At 38.5% G+C, this 16,220-nt stretch overlaps 1 protein-coding gene across 1 annotated transcript in view; it reads left to right on the top strand.

Annotated features, from left to right (window-relative positions):
- LOC121387427 overlaps positions 1-16,220 on the top strand; it is a 176,049-nt gene that overhangs the window by 11,597 nt on the left and 148,232 nt on the right. The window contains exons 4-10 of the mRNA XM_041518538.1: positions 74-125; positions 3,230-3,333; positions 4,402-4,483; positions 8,375-8,431; positions 9,209-9,292; positions 12,240-12,298; positions 13,614-13,674. Coding sequence (XP_041374472.1) covers positions 74-125; positions 3,230-3,333; positions 4,402-4,483; positions 8,375-8,431; positions 9,209-9,292; positions 12,240-12,298; positions 13,614-13,674 — 499 coding nt within the window. The remainder of the gene's footprint in view (positions 1-73; positions 126-3,229; positions 3,334-4,401; positions 4,484-8,374; positions 8,432-9,208; positions 9,293-12,239; positions 12,299-13,613; positions 13,675-16,220) is intronic.

Consider the following 16,220-nt stretch of genomic DNA (forward strand, 5'->3'; position numbering starts at 1 on the left):
CCTTTTCTTTTTTTCTTTAAACATAATGTCTTATCTTTAATTTGTCTAGCAGTGTTTTTTGTTATTCTTTCAGATATAACATTCCTTGGCAGTTAGACAAATTTATATTTGTGCACCAGCCGCAGGTAATAATTGTCTTCTGTTTGAAAATTTATATTTAATGCAAGCTCTGTCAAAAATGGAGGAATTAATATAATCAATAAAAAACAAAAAAATCCCAAATGTTGTAAACTTTGTTGCATGCAGGTCAGAGTGTTTAATGTGCACATTCAGAGCAAAATGTTGTTGTGCACGCCTGTCCTGGACACAAGTGCATGTACCTTTGTAGGCCATTTATACTAACAAAAATATACCCAAATTAACAAAATATGACCAGTATCAATATTTAACATTTTAAAATCATGTCTTGGATATCTTTTCAGCTGTATACCATCTTGTTTTCATACGTATTAAAGATACTGAGACATTGTGTGTTTAATTAACATACTTGATAATATTGTGTCTCTAAGTTATGATATCACAAGACACTTGGGGAGTATCCTCTATTTATTTTTAAACCATAGGTGGGCATTTAGGATGACATGGGCTGGTATGCATAAATCTCAGCTGATGATTCACAAACAACCATGGTCTTCGACCATTAGGTCTTAATTTAACTACTGACATAATATCTTTAATTAGCATATTTTTTGACATTGTGTCTTTAAGTGACCTATTTGCTTACAACGTGTCTTTGATTAACATATTTGCTGACATTGTGTCTTTAATTAGCATATTAACTTCTACTGTGACTTTAATTAACATATTTACTACTATTTCTTTAGTTAACATGTTTCCTAACATTGTGTCTTCAAACATACTTGTTCACATGATATCTTTAAAGAGAATATCTTGAGTGAGAAGCAAAAATTAAAATATTGTTACATTCAAAATTATCATAGACAGAAATAAGTATTGAACTACACATACTATAAACACATGTATTTAGATTCTGAATGAGAAAATGTAAGTGCATTGTAATTTTATTAATGAAACAAGGGCTACATTAGACTTACTGTGCTGGTTAGAGAATACAACACAAGTCACTGGTGGATACCATTTATCTTACATGTTTTAAAACGTATCTTACCTGCAAAAGCAAATTGGATATGTTTTTAAACAACAAGTTGTGAGATAAATGGTATCTGATGGACACAAATGTAGTATTCTATTTCTTACATCTCCTCAAAAACCAGGTTTTAAGCAAATTTAAACATCTTTTCCAATTTATTTACGGCCCTAGGTCTTGTAGTTAACTTATGCATCACAGACAAATGTCAGATTAACTTGTACGTCACAGTGTAATTGATTTCGATTGTGTGGGTTTTTTTATTGGATGGTATGGCACTGGTGACCTGGACATCAGGCCAGTATTTTTTTATTATTCGGTTTACGAACCCGCCGACGTACATTTTGCTCCCCAAAAAAATATAAGTAGTATTTTTCACTTTTATTTTTTATTTTTTTGCTGCCGACTTCCACAAATAGCTCTAAAGAATTTTTTTTTTACCATTCTAGTCTATTGTGACGCATTTCGTAAGGTAACAGGGGTCAAACCTTTGATCAGTGTAGGTAGCTGTTTGATGTTTTCTCTGTAGCACTCTTGCTTCTCTCACATTAAAAGCATCAGTATTGTCTATTTTCCCACAGGAAATGTGGGAGCTTAGAGGTGCCTTGTCAATCTTATTTTCTTACAAAGAATCCACATCTATCAAAGTAGCCATGTTAAACAAAAAATCACCCCTACTCATACACCCCAAACAGGTTTTTTTTTGTTTTTTTTTCCTTCCTCCTACCTTTGTGCACAAAAGTTCTTGTTCGTAAACCTAAAAATTAAAAAATACTGGCCTCACCTAGGAACAGCAAGTCGTATGTCTTGAAATTGTTACCACACATATATGTGTTAACAGTATGTGTTATCAAAAATAACTAATGATGTTCTCACCAATGGGTGTGTAAAAAAACTAAAAATCATAATTACAAGTGGCATCTTTAATTAGTTAAATATTTATTTCTGGTAAATAACTGCACATTAATCAATCCCACACATAATGATTGCATAAATAACTCAGATATGTCGAAATTGTAATTCCATTTCATGCTTATATCCAATTACGGTTCAAGCACACTGTCCTGGGCACACACCTCAGCTATCTGTCCAGGACAGTGGGTTAGTTGTTAGTTGGTTAGTGAGAAAGAAGAGGGTGTAGTGGCCTTACACCTACCCACTGAGCCCTTAAGAACTCGCTCTGGGTTGGAGCCAGTACTGGGCTGCGAACCCTGTACCTACCAGCCTGTAGTCTGGTGGCTTAACCACTGCACCACCGAGGCCGGTATTGTAATTCCATTAGTCGTCCTTTAAGGATTCTTCAATAAAAACTTTTTTTAACTAGTCAGTTATTTAGTAAATTCTTTTATCGGCATATAGTTGAAGGTGTCATGTTTACATTTTAATGCAAAACTTAATGAATAATGTTTTTTTACGGGAAGCCATCATGAATGTGTGCAATGAGAGATATAGCACCTTTAAAACTTGTTACCATGGCTACAAATGATAGATCGTCCCAGGGCTCGCCATATGGTGAAACGCTTGGACACTTTTACATCAGAAAGGCGTGCTACTGTGTCAGAGATGGCCCAAAACACACCAGTGTCTGATGCTGTTATGTGCTTCTGACTTCTGAATAGACAAAGGAAGTCCATAAATTGACAATAAAATGTATTGATCAAACTGAAAAAAAGAAACAAAAAAGCTGAAATGGGATAATTTTTTGTTTACCAGTTCCATATTCAAAATTTAATTATCCTCCTGTTGTTTTAAGTTTTTTCAAATCTAAGTTGAGATCCAGGGGTGAAAAGTTAAATTTTTTTTTAAAGACATCACTAGAGCACATTAATTTATTAATCATCGGCTATTAAATTTTGATATATTATAGTCTTAGAGAGGAAACCTGCTACGTTTTTCCATTAGTAGTAAGGGATCTTTTATATGCACCATCCCATAGACAGGATGGCACATACCACAGCCTTTGATATACCTATCATGATGCACTGACTGGAACGAGAAATGGCCTAATAGGCACACCGACGGGGATCGGTTCTAGATTTATCACATGTCAGGGCTACATCCAGCCCCATTCAGGGATGAAAACCTTAAGTCCGAGGTCTTAGTGTATTTAATTTATTTCAGGTGTTTGTTTCATTCAGTAACGATGGACTACTGAGAGTGATTTATTTCTGTAGAGATAATGCATATCTCACTTCAACTAGCCGCAGCTTACGCTCAGTTCTGTGGTGAGTTTCAGCTCCTCCCGCCAATGCCCCCTCCTCCCCCGCGAAAATTAGTCATATAACACACTACTGTATACAGGATTAGCACTTTGTCCTGAAAACCCAGTCAAAGACATAAAAATGTTAGTTGTGGTGATGTAGTATCACAGATATTGTCATCCTGGATGCCATTTTCAGTATTTCAAAGTGTTCAATACCTTTTGGTTTTCATTCATTCATTCATTCATTCATTCATTCATTCATTCAGTAATCATCTATCCAGCAACCATTCATCTATCCATTCAGCCCTCCATGCTTCCATCCGTCCATCCGTCCATCCATCCATCCATCCATCAACCCAAATCCCACCTGTTAATTTTTGTCCATCCATCCATCCATCCATCCATCCATCCATCCTTCCATCCATCACACTTACATCCATCCTTCCATCCATCCTTCCATTCATCCTACCTTTTGTAACATCCAATAGCCAATGTATCCATCCATCACCCTTCCATCCATCCTTCCATCCATCCATCCATCCATTCATTCATTCATTCATTCATTCATTCATTCATTCATTCATTCATTCATTCATTCATTCATCCATCCATCCATCCATCCATTCACCCACCCACCCATCCATCCATCCATCCACCCACCATTCCTTCCATTCATCCTTCCCATCCATCCAACCATCCTTCCATCCATCCATCCATCCATCCATCCATCCATCCATCCATCCATTCTTCTATCCATCCATCCATCCATCCATCCATCCATCCATCCATCCATCCATCCATCCATTCTTCTATCATCCATCCTTCCATCCATCCATCCATCCATCCACCCATCCAGCCATCCATCCATCCATCCATCACCCTTCCATCCATCCATCCATCCATCCATCACCCTTCCATCCATCCATCCATCCATCCATCCATCCATCACCCTTCCATCCATCCATCTATCCATCCATCCATCCATCACCCTTCCATCCATCCATCCATCCATCCATCCATCAGTATATATATGCTGTTGACTACTATCACTTTTACTTAAAGTTTTATTTATCATTACTTTCACTTTCAGTTTCACATTTATCCCAGACACAAATGAAATAGTTACTGGTTGTATAGGTTTTGTTGAAACCTGGTATATTAAGGGAATAGAGGTAAGATTGTGTGAAGCATGGTACAAATGTTTCATTAAAAAACCAAACCAAACCAAAGCCATTTAGCAACACATAGATGTACATGTTCGACTACTCAACAATTAAGGATTTTCTGTTATTTCTTTTTACATTCATCAGGGTATGGAAAAAAAAAATCATCCGCAGACTGTGTGAATCGCCGAAGCCGTTCTCATATAAGTAAAATTAATAACAGAACGTAAAATAAATAACAGACAATACTTATAATTAAATTTGAATCATACTTTCTAATAATAACACTAAAACTTCATACTTTATTTTGAATTATTTTTGGTCTGTAAACAATAACACTTGGTAAGACAACTTGACCATATAAAATGATGTTCCCTGATGACGATAACATTATGTTGTAATGACAAAAAAAAAAGTAAAGTTTGTTTTATTTAACGACGCCACTAGAGCACATTGATTTTTTATCTTATCATCGGCTATTGGACGTCCAACATATGGTCGTTCTGACACTGTTTTTTAGAGGAAACCCGCTGCTGCCACATATGCTACTCTTTTACGACAGGCAGCAAGGGATCTTTTATTTGCGCTTCCTACAGGCAGGATATCACAAACCATGGCCTTTGTTGAACCAGTTATGGATCACTGGTCGGTGCAAGTGGTTTACACCTACCCATTGAGCCTTGCGGAGCACTCACATAGGGTTTGGAGTCGGTATCTGGATTAAAAATCCCATGCCTCGACTGGGATCCGAACCCAGTACCTACCAGCCTGTAGACCGATGGCCCAACCACGACGCCACCGAGGCCGGTATGTTGTAATGAATGTAACGAACATTTAATTATTAAGTAGCCGACTCCAACTGATAAATGGTCAATCCAAAAGCAATAATATAAAGTCATATTGAAAGTTTAAATTAAAAAACATTTGTGTGAATTTGTTAAGCAATATATTTGCTAAATGCAACTTTAGTTTGGATTTGGTGAATGGCAGCTGCAAACCTGACAATTTCAAGGTCATTTATCAGTTAATAATGTTTTTATTAGTCTTCTACCGGTGCAACTTGAGGGGACTGTAGGTTTCGTTTCTGTTATTCTGTCTGCCTGTCTGTCTGGATATCTTTCTGTGTGGATACCTGTCTGTCTGGATATCTGTCCCACATGAAGTGTTTTGGATTTTTTGCTCACAGTGCCTCAAGATACTTAGCTGATATTTTGTATAGAGCTTTATCATGTACTGTTACAGACCCAGTCTGACATTCATGGTGATTTACTAATTTTTTAAACAATTATGGCCCTTCAGATGTTTTTCAAATGTTTAAAAAAAAATGTTTTATCCCACTGCCCCCTTTCTTTTCTCTCCTTTGAATTCCATCTCATTTCTTCCCAATCTGGCAAGTCCTATCTTTCAACATCTTTCACTGTCCACCTCCACATCCCAATCCTTGTCTATCCAACTGCAACAGGTGCTTGTCTCTTGTGGTTATCTGTGTGACATGCCTGCCATTCCACATCAGCTTTTAGCTGTGGGCTTAGTCTGACCACTTCGGAGAGTGTTACTTCTGGCATTGTTAAGAGGCACTTGTAAGCACCTACTATACACCCCTACTTCCAGTGTTCATTAGTTAGTGCTGTGGGTCAGACCAGCTTTATTAGCAGCAGAGGACGAGAATGCCAGGTGGGTGCAGGGATATACACAGAGACTGCACCCATGGAGACAGGTAGGTATTGGTTTTTCCCCTACCGGTGAAACCTGAGGAGAAAATTGGTTTCGTTTCTGTTATTCTGTCTGTCTGTCTGTCTGGATATCTGTCTGTCTGGATATCTGTCCCACATAAAGTGTTCTGGAATTTTTGCTCACAGTGCCTCAAAATATTGAGCTGATATTTTGTATACAGCTTTATCATGTACTGTTACAGACCCAGTCAGACATTTACCCATTTTTTAAAAACCAGTTATGGCCCTTGATATTAGGAGACAACCCCTGCAATTGCCTGCGGTAATCGGCAATGCCGTGGAGATTGCTGCAGAGTTTTTCATTCTCTGTGGCATTTATTTTGCCAAGGACTATATTGGATTTTTTTTCAAGATGTATTTTTTCATTATTGTAAAAAATAAAATATACTTTGTGCACTGAAAAAAGATTAAAAGTAAATATTAAAACAGTAACGACACCGTTATTACTAAAGTATCTGAATCTCAGCTCTATAGGGGCATGATCGGAAATATATGTAAATTCCCAATCCAAAATTCAACAGGCACGTTTTTCTCTAACGTTTGCGAACTATTTGATTGGTTCCTGACGTGGCCATTTGGTTTAACGTGATGCACTTAAACCAGTGTAGCGGACATTTTTCTGCTCGGTCTAGCTTAACTTGATCTAGCATTAAAGCGAGTTCCAACTCGACTGTTCATAGCATGTGCATTGCAGGGTGAACTGGAATGCAAGGGGGTGACAGCTTATACATTATTGAACTGTAGCTATGGTGCGTTTCGGGTGTTTTATTCATCATACACTCCTACAAGTCACTTGAAGTGTTATGGTCAGCCTGATAATGAGATATTTATGTATATATATATATATATATATATATATATATATATATATATATATATAGAGAGAGAGAGAGAGAGAGAGAGAGAGAGAGAGAGAGAGAGAGAGAGAGAGAGAGAGAGAGAGAGAGAGAGAGAGAGAGAGAGCGGAGGAGAGAGAGAGAGAGGAGGAGAGGGAGAGGATGAGTGAGTGAGTGAGTGAGTGAGTGAGTGAGGGAGGGGAGAAAGAGAGTGAGAGAGAGAGAGAGTGAGAGTGAGTGAGTGAGGGAGGGGAGAAAGAGAGAGAGAGAGAGAGAGAGAGAGAGAGAGAGAGAGAGAGAGAGAGAGAGAGAGAGAGAGAGAGAGAGAGAGAGAGAGAGAGAGGGGATGAGGGAGGGGAGAAAGAGAGAGATAGAGAGATAGTTTAATACAATTTTCTCCGACATCTATATTGACAAAATATGCTACCCTTTTCTGGTGCCGAGTGGCCTAATCCACCAAAACAAAACAAACTTTACTGATTTACTTGGGTTTGAAAGGGGCATTGGGTCTTAGTGACAGATTTCCTAACTATTTAAATTCTATGTCCCATTAAATATATTCTGACACTTTGATGTAATATAATTAAAAGATAAAGATTGAGCTAGCATGTCAGTGCAGTCTGACTACGCTGTATAGGATAAATTGTTATCTCCTTACAACCCTGTTGTTCTTGATCGTGCACGTGTCATTTGCATGTTAACTCTTACGTGACTTTCAGTCAACGAATACCGCCACTGGTATAAATGAATCTTACAGCATATTGGCAAACAACACAAATAAACTCATCATTTAAATTTACTTACAATCCAGAGATGCAAACATGTTAACGGTAAAATTGCTGTGGAAAATGCTGTGGACACTATTTTTTCACGGCAATTGTTTTGACGTGGTCATTTTCTTAATTGCAGAGGTTGGGACATGTTGAAATTTGTTTTCTGGACTTTTTTTTTACCCACATATTTTGTTTATAGCTTTATCATGTACTGTTACAGATCAAGTTTGACTTTCATGGTGATTACATATTTTTCACAGTTATTGTCCTTGAACTTAGGAGATACGAATTTTTTTTAGCCTGGTAGTTAAAGCCATTATTGTATGTCAGTAAGGGCTAATCGTAGGCCTGTTGATTTACCGCAAAACGCGATTGATCCTTATGAAATTGTATTGTTTAAATCCCTTTTTTTTTTTTTTTTATCAAAACGCGATATACGCCAATTAAAAAAAAAACTTTTTACTGAAAATAAAAAAATTGATATATCGCGTTTTGCGCCTAAACTCTTCATGTATTCCTTTAGCAGTACTCTCAGAATGCTTGTTATTTTTACTTCAGCATCAGGCCACCATTCATAAGGGGAGGTCATTTAATGCTTCTCTTACCCCTCAAGATGTAAGTATTATATCCATCATTCACAAATCTGTATCATTCATCTGTCTGTCCATCCATTCACATGTCCATCTCCACTAGCGCATTCATCTGCCCATCTGTCCGTCCATCATCCGTTCATCATTAACTCCATTCATCCATCCATAAATGCTTGCATTTATCCATCCATGTATCCATGCATCCATCCATTTATTGATCATTTGTCCATCCATAAATCCATCCATTCATCCATGCGTCCATGCATCTTATCCATACATCAACCCATCCAGCCATTCCTCGATCCATCCATCTATCCATCCATCCATCCATCCATCCATCTGTCCATCCATCCAGCCATCCATCCATCCATCCATCCACCAACCCAAAACCCATCTGATTTTTCTGATCCCTCCATCGATGCATCCATCCATCCATCCATCCATCCATCCATTCATCCATCCATCCTTCCATCCTTTCATCTATCCATCCATCCATCCATCCATCCATCCATCCATCAATCAATTCACCAACCCAAAACCCATCTGTTCGGTTTTTTTATCCATCCATCCATCCATCCATCCATCCATTGATCCATCCGTCCATCTATGCATGCATGCATCCATCCATCCATCCATCTATCCATCCATCCATCCATCCATGCATCCATCCATCTATGCATCCATCCTTCCATACATCCATCCACCAACCCAAAACCCATCTGTTCGAGGGTTTTTTTATCCATCCGTCCTTCCATCCATCCATCCATCCATCCATCCATCCATCCATTCTTTCTGTCTGCAGTGGGTGCATGACTTGAAAGTGGACGTGAAGAATCAACTGCTGCTCATTCTCTCGGAAGGTGCCATCTTTATCATCGACTACCAGGTAGTTAAAGGCACTTGTGCCACTTTTTAAACACTGCAAAGTATTTCCATCTCACAGGCCATGGTATTCAATACAGGCACCAAAATAAGTTGAGAACCGTTGTCCAGGTTACCAAGAGGTTACCGTATGTCATAGTGTGCGATTTCGAGGAGAGTCCGGGAGCCTGAGGCTCGCAAAAATCATGTAGGGCTCTCTAGGTATCGTCATCTAATGGGGCACTTTTCTTCGCCTTTTCTCCACTATAAAGTATTATCATCAAATAGAGCATGGTAATATGTTTTTAAACATGGTATCACCATTTCTAACTAACTTATACCTTCATCTAATGGAGCCCTTTTCCCCACTTTTTAAACTCTGTAAAGTATTTCCATCTTTTTGGACATGGTAATATGTTTTTAAACATGGTGTCACAATTTCTAACTAACTTATACCTTCATCTAATGCAGCCCTTTTTCCCACTTTTTAAACACTGTAAAGTACATGTATTTTTATCTTTTAGAACATGGTAATGTGTTTTTTTAGAAATACTACCACAATTTCTAATTAACTCATAAGGGACATAAATTTGATAATAACTGGTACTGAGTTTGTTATTCTGTTTATTACCTCAGCTATTTTTTTAAGAAGGCTTTTATTTTTTTTTATCCAATAACAATATACAATATACAATAAAATCTCAGGTCGAACTCAGAATGGTCCCAAATTTTCTGACACATACCTTCATGTAATGGAGCCCCTTTCCCCATTTTTCAGTGGGGATTTCCCTCTTTTTAAGGCATGGTAATGTGTTTTTAGACATTTTACCACAAGTTCTAATTGACTAATTAAAATATCTGATGCCGAGTTTGTTCTATTTATCACGTCAGCTTTTTTCTTTATCCAATAACAATGTACAGTATACAGTAAAATCGTAATGGGTCGAACTCGGAAGAGTTGAATACACTGCAATGCTCGAACCAAAAACAAAGTCCTGAGTTATGCTTATAGGATGTTGACCGAATGGTTAGATTGAATTACCCGATGGGTCGAACACTTTCTCAAGCACCTGACAGGGTTCGAGCCAACAGGATTTAACTGTATATACATGTAGTAGCGACGTAAACCACTACATACTGTTCTCGGTATTACTAGTACTATAAAATTACAAATAGAGAAATACATACTCTATAAAAAACTGTTCACATAAAGAGTTTGATGAAAACTGGGCACCTTGGCAAAGATGTCTAGAAAATTAAACTTAGCCTTAATAGTTAAAAATAACTCCAATATAAGACACATACTGTTGGTGGTGGGTTTTTTGTGGGGTTTTTTTGTAACCTAAAAGCCAATAACGTTTGTTTTCTATATTTGGAAGTATGGATTTTTCTTTTCTTCTTTTCTCTCTGTCTATCTGTTTAATTTCTCTTTTATTATATATTTAGTCTGTCATTAATTTTGTGCTCCAAATTTGACTGTTTCAATTAACTAGTAATTTTATTGAATGCACTTTATATTTATGTATCTATTGTAAGATAATGATTTCAGGGCCCCAACCCTGACATTATCAATATATAAATATCTGTGGCAATAAATATATTTTAAAAAAACCCAAAATATTACTGGTACTATAACTTTGTATGATGTTCACGTTCACAGGTAATTAAATAAAAAGGAAAGTTCTATTTATTGTCCGAAACAATATCTGCAATGAATGGTATTAAAATAAGACTTTATTACAAAGTTAATAAAAATTCAGCTGCGTAAATACAAACTCTTTAAACTACATGACATCATTGTGTAGGTTTGGCAAATCATGATGATGCCATATTTAGTACCGACAAAGAAAGAAGTGTTTTATTTAACGACGCACTCAACACATTTTATTTACGGTTATATGGCGTCAGACATATGGTTAAGGACCACACAGATTTTTTTAGAGGAAACCCGCTGTCGCCACATAGGCTACTCTTTTACGACAGGCTGCAAGGGATCTTTTATTTGCGCTTCCCACAGGCAGGATAGCACAAACCATGGCCTTTGTTGAACCAGTTATGGATCACTGGTCGGTGCAAGTGGTTTACACCTACCCATTGAGCCTTGCGGAGCACTCACTCAGGGTTTGGAGTCGGTATCTGGATTAAAAATTCCATGTCTTGACTGGGATCTGAACCCAGTACCTACCAGCCTGTAGACCGATGGCCTGCCACGACGCCACCGAGGCCGGTAGTACTGACAAAGTCATTGGTTAGTAGGTAGTACTAAACCAAATAACTTCCGGCTGGGTCAAAGTTCGAGGTGCACCCAACTTTTGATAGAGAAGTGAACACCACAAGTCCTGTGATTGGTTATAAATGTGAGTGTGTTGGTTGTAAAAAAATAATAGTTTCATCTGGGTAAAAAAAAATATGCAATTTTATTTCATCTAGTACCAATGTGTCAAGTAGCCTTGTGCTTGAAACATGTATGGGGTACCTGTAAAAAAAAGTACTCAAATTTTGTGCGGAACTAGGGTAGTCATAGATGCTACCCGTTATCTCAGAAACGAGCAGCTTGACCCCCAATTTTTTCTGATTCACTTTAAGTGTGAGGGGTGGTTGTATTTATATCCGTGGCGTTTATGTTGATTGATATACTGCAGGTAGGAGTTTTAGCCACATATGTTACTATTGTCATCTATGGGATTTGATTTGGTAGTAAGTGCCAAATCATCCAATAATACTGTATGTTACACCAATGCATAATAATATCTCACTGAGAATTTATGATTTTTATTTTCCCTGTTATGAGTGCCAGCTGGGGTAATAAAACACTTTATGCCATTATTTTCCTTTAAGATAAAAGAAAGAAGTTTTGTTTAAATTAGTTACAGATTTTTAAGTGTTACATTTAATTATGTTTACTGTTTGGTCTGAAACTGTGTTACTTTTTAATAGCATTTTGATTATTGTTTATTTATATGGTTTTACAGGAAAATATACAAAAGCAAAAAATAACCAATCTGTATATGGAAACAGCCTCTTTCAGATGGTAAGTCATTGCACTAAAAATATCTATACCATAAATGAAACCATAATCATAATTAGAAACCATAATCGCATTCCTGCTGGTCAGATTATCAAGATCAGATATTGATGTTATCCATAGGCTCTCTTTCTCCCTCCCACCTCTCTCTCTCTCTTTCTCTCTCTCTCCTTTCTCTCTCTCTCTCTCTCTCTCTCTCTCTCTCTCTCTCTCTCTCTCTCTCTCTCTCTCTCTCTCTCTCTCTCTCTCTCTCTGTCTGTCTGTCTGTCTCTCTCTGTCTCTCGCTCTCGCTCTTCCGTGCACTCTCTCTGTCTCTGTCTCTCTTTGGCTCTCTATGTCTCTCTTTGTCTCTGTCTCTCTTCCACTCTTCTGCGCTCTCTCTCTCTCTCTCTCTCTCTCTCTCTCTCTCTCTCTGTTTCTCTTTCTCTATCTCTCTTTGTCTCTGTCTCTCTCTTCCGCTCTTCTGCGCACTCTGTCTCTCTTTTACTCTCTCTGTGTCTCTCTGTCTTTCTCTCGGTGTCTCTCCCTCTCATTCTTTCTCTCTCTGTCTCTGTCTCTCTCTCTGAATATGTAGTAAAAGAAAAGCTCAAAGCTAATTTGGTGAATGTTCCTTGTGCTGAGGATTGATTAAAAACACTTTTTTTTTTTCATAATATTTTTGTACTATTTTACTTATAGATTTTACTTAATTTACTTCTTAAATAAATAATTGCCATAATGATCAGTAATCACTATTAAGTTAGAATGCACATGTACAAAATGCACCCTTCCTGCTAAACATGAATGTGAAGTGTATTAAAAAATAAAGTTTGTTTTATTTAACGACGCCACTAGAGCACATTGATTTTTTATCTTATCATCGGCTATTGGACGTCAAACATATGGTCATTTTGACACTGTGTTTTAGAGGAAACCCGCTGTCGCCACATAGGCTACTCTTTTATGATAGGCAGCAAGGGATCTTTTATTTGCGCTTCCCACAGGCAGGATAGCACAAACCATGGCCTTTGTTGAACCAGTTATGGATCACTGGTCGGTGCAAATGGTTTACACCTACCCATTGAGCCTTGCACTCACTCAGGGTTTGGAGTCGGTATCTGGATTAAAAATCCCATGCCTCGACTGGGATCTGAACCCAGTACCTACCAGCCTGTAGACCGATGGCCTAACCACGATGCCACCGAGGCTGGTTGTGAAGTGTATTAAGTTTTGTTTTTCAAGTGTAACATACAACAATGTTAAATTTGATTGGATAACTGAGGTGGATTCTTTTTGTGTGGAACTAAAACAGGACTGTGTACTTTTCAATTTTGTTTTCCAGTTGCTGTTTTTATAATCACGGGGAATATGTAATAACAGGCAGTGGTGATGGATGCATCAAGGTATTACCTTTAGGATGTTATAGAAATTATCATACAAACAGTCAGTTAAAGGCATACTGTCACGGATTTAAGGAACTTATTTCTCTAAAACTGGATAATAAATAAAAATTACATTAATTGTTGGAAACCTTAACTGAACCATGATGGAGTGAAATCCATGTCAATCTTCTCTGCAATTTTTGTTTTTGAATTATGGACCATTGCCATAATTCAATTATTTTTACAAATATCATTAATGGAGTATGGTGGTTATGAAGATGGTTGAATAAAATACATTTAGGGACAAATCAAATTAGTTTTGTTCAGGTAATAGGCCTACTTTGTTAGACCATTAAATAGGTCAGTGGTCTGTGACAATATGCCTTTAACATTTAAGGTGATATTTTCTCCCATTAGGTTGTAAGTGGTGGGACATAGCCCAGTGGTAAAGTGTCTGCCTGATGCACGGTTGTTCTAGGATGGGGACAGGATGTAGTCCACTAGTGAAGCGTTTGCTTGTTGCGTGGTCAGTCTAGGATCAATCCCTGTTGGTGGACCCATTGAGCTATTTCTCGTTCCAACTAGTGCACCACGACTGATATATCAAAGACCATGGTATGTGCTATCCTGTCTGTCGGATGGTGCATATAAAAGATCCCTTGTTACTAATTGAAAAATGTTGCGGGTTTCCTCTCTAAGACTATGTCGAAATTACCAAATGTTTGACATCCAGTAGCTGATGATTAATAAATCTATGTGCTCTAGTGGTGTCGTTAAACAAAACAAAACTTTAAATTCTTATGATCTTCAAAGGCATTTCACTATTTTATAAATATACTCTTCAAAAAAAGTAATGCAAAGTCAGATTTTCATTGTATGTTTCTAAATCGTTTAATACATGAAAGAAACATGGCAGAAACTTGCAATTTGACACAGATAAACAACATTGACAGAGGCTGTTGTAACAGCCATCCAAGTTCCCAAGGTCCCGTTTGACGTCATGTACAGTCAGTAACGAGTGTGACCCCCATGAGAGTCAAGTACGGCCTGGCACCTCCTGCCCATCGAAGCAATCAGATAACGGATGACATCCTGCGGAATTGTAGCCCACTCGGCCTCCAAAGCGGCAGCCAGCTGTTGTAGTGTCTGAGGTTGGGGTTGTCGTCGTCGCAAACATCTATCCAGTTCATCCCACAAATTCTCGATTGGGTTTAAATCTGGGGATTTGGAGGGCCATGGAAGAACATTGATGTTGTTGTTTGCTAGGAAGGCTGTGATGATGCGCGCTGTATGAGGACGGGCATTGTCCTGCTGGAAAACTGTTGCCGTTGGCCATGTTGGGGACGACGTACGGGCGCAAGATCTCGTCCACATAGCGCTGTGCTGTCAAGTTCCCCCTGATGTGCACCAAGTCTGTCCTGGCGTTGTAAGAGATGGCTGCCCACATCATCACACTTCCTCCACCAAATCTGTCCACTTCCTGTATGCAATTGCGTGCAAAACGTTCACCTCTTCGGCGGTAGACACGTGCCCTTCCATCCTGTCTGCGGAGCATGAATCGCGATTCATCGCTGAACCACACGTGTCTCCATCGTCTTTGAGCCCATACCCTGTGTGCTTGACACCATTGTAGTCGAAGCTGTCAAAGCTGCTGGGTTAAAATCACGCCTCTAACAGGACGTCTGGGTCGCAATCCTGCCTCTCGTAGACGGTTCCGGACAGTCTGGTCAGAGATTCTACGCAGTCCTGGTATTGCAGATTGAGTGGAGGTAGCCGTGGTCGTCCTTTGGCGTAGGTGGCACAACCGGATGTAGCGATCCTGGGCAGGAGTGGTGACACGTGGTCTACCGGATCTGCGAAGGTCACGTGTTGATCCATGCACCTGGTAGCGGATCCATAATCTTGAAATGGTGCTAGGGTACACATTGAAAAGCCTCGCAACCTCTGATTGGGATTCGCCTGCTTCCAATTGTCCGAAAGCGTTGTTCCTCTGTGCTTCATTCAGTCTTGGCATTGTGAAAGCTGCGCTGACAGTTTTAAACTGAGTACAGCTAAGTCCTGAACCCTGCACTTTTATAGGGCTTCTTGTGCCTCTTGCACGTGCACACCATGCCGACCGTTCAAATCGCTGAATTGACCACAGGTGCAGTTTTGCGATTGTTAACTTTTTCACACCTGTCTTCAAGGTCATCAAATTCCGAACAACTTTGCTGGTGAAAATGCATTTGGTACGCTCCATTACACAACATACTTAGCATTCGGAACACAATGTTTGCACACATCCATATTTATTAGGAAAATTTCATTTTTGCGTTACTTTTTTTGAAGAGTATATTTAACAAAAATAAGACCCATGTTAACTGAACTAAGCTGCTGCTTGGAGTAAAGTTAAAGATTGTTTTGTTTAACGACACAACTAGAGCGCATTGATGTATTAATCATCAGCTATTGGATGACAAACATTTGGTAATTTTCACTTATAGTCTAAGGAAACTTGCTACATTTTTCCATTAGCAGCAAGGGATGTTTTATATGCACCATCCCACAGACAGGATACCACATACCAC

The sequence above is a fragment of the Gigantopelta aegis genome, chromosome 13 (assembly GCF_016097555.1).
Source record: "Gigantopelta aegis isolate Gae_Host chromosome 13, Gae_host_genome, whole genome shotgun sequence".
NCBI classification, from domain to species: domain Eukaryota; kingdom Metazoa; phylum Mollusca; class Gastropoda; order Neomphalida; family Peltospiridae; genus Gigantopelta; species Gigantopelta aegis.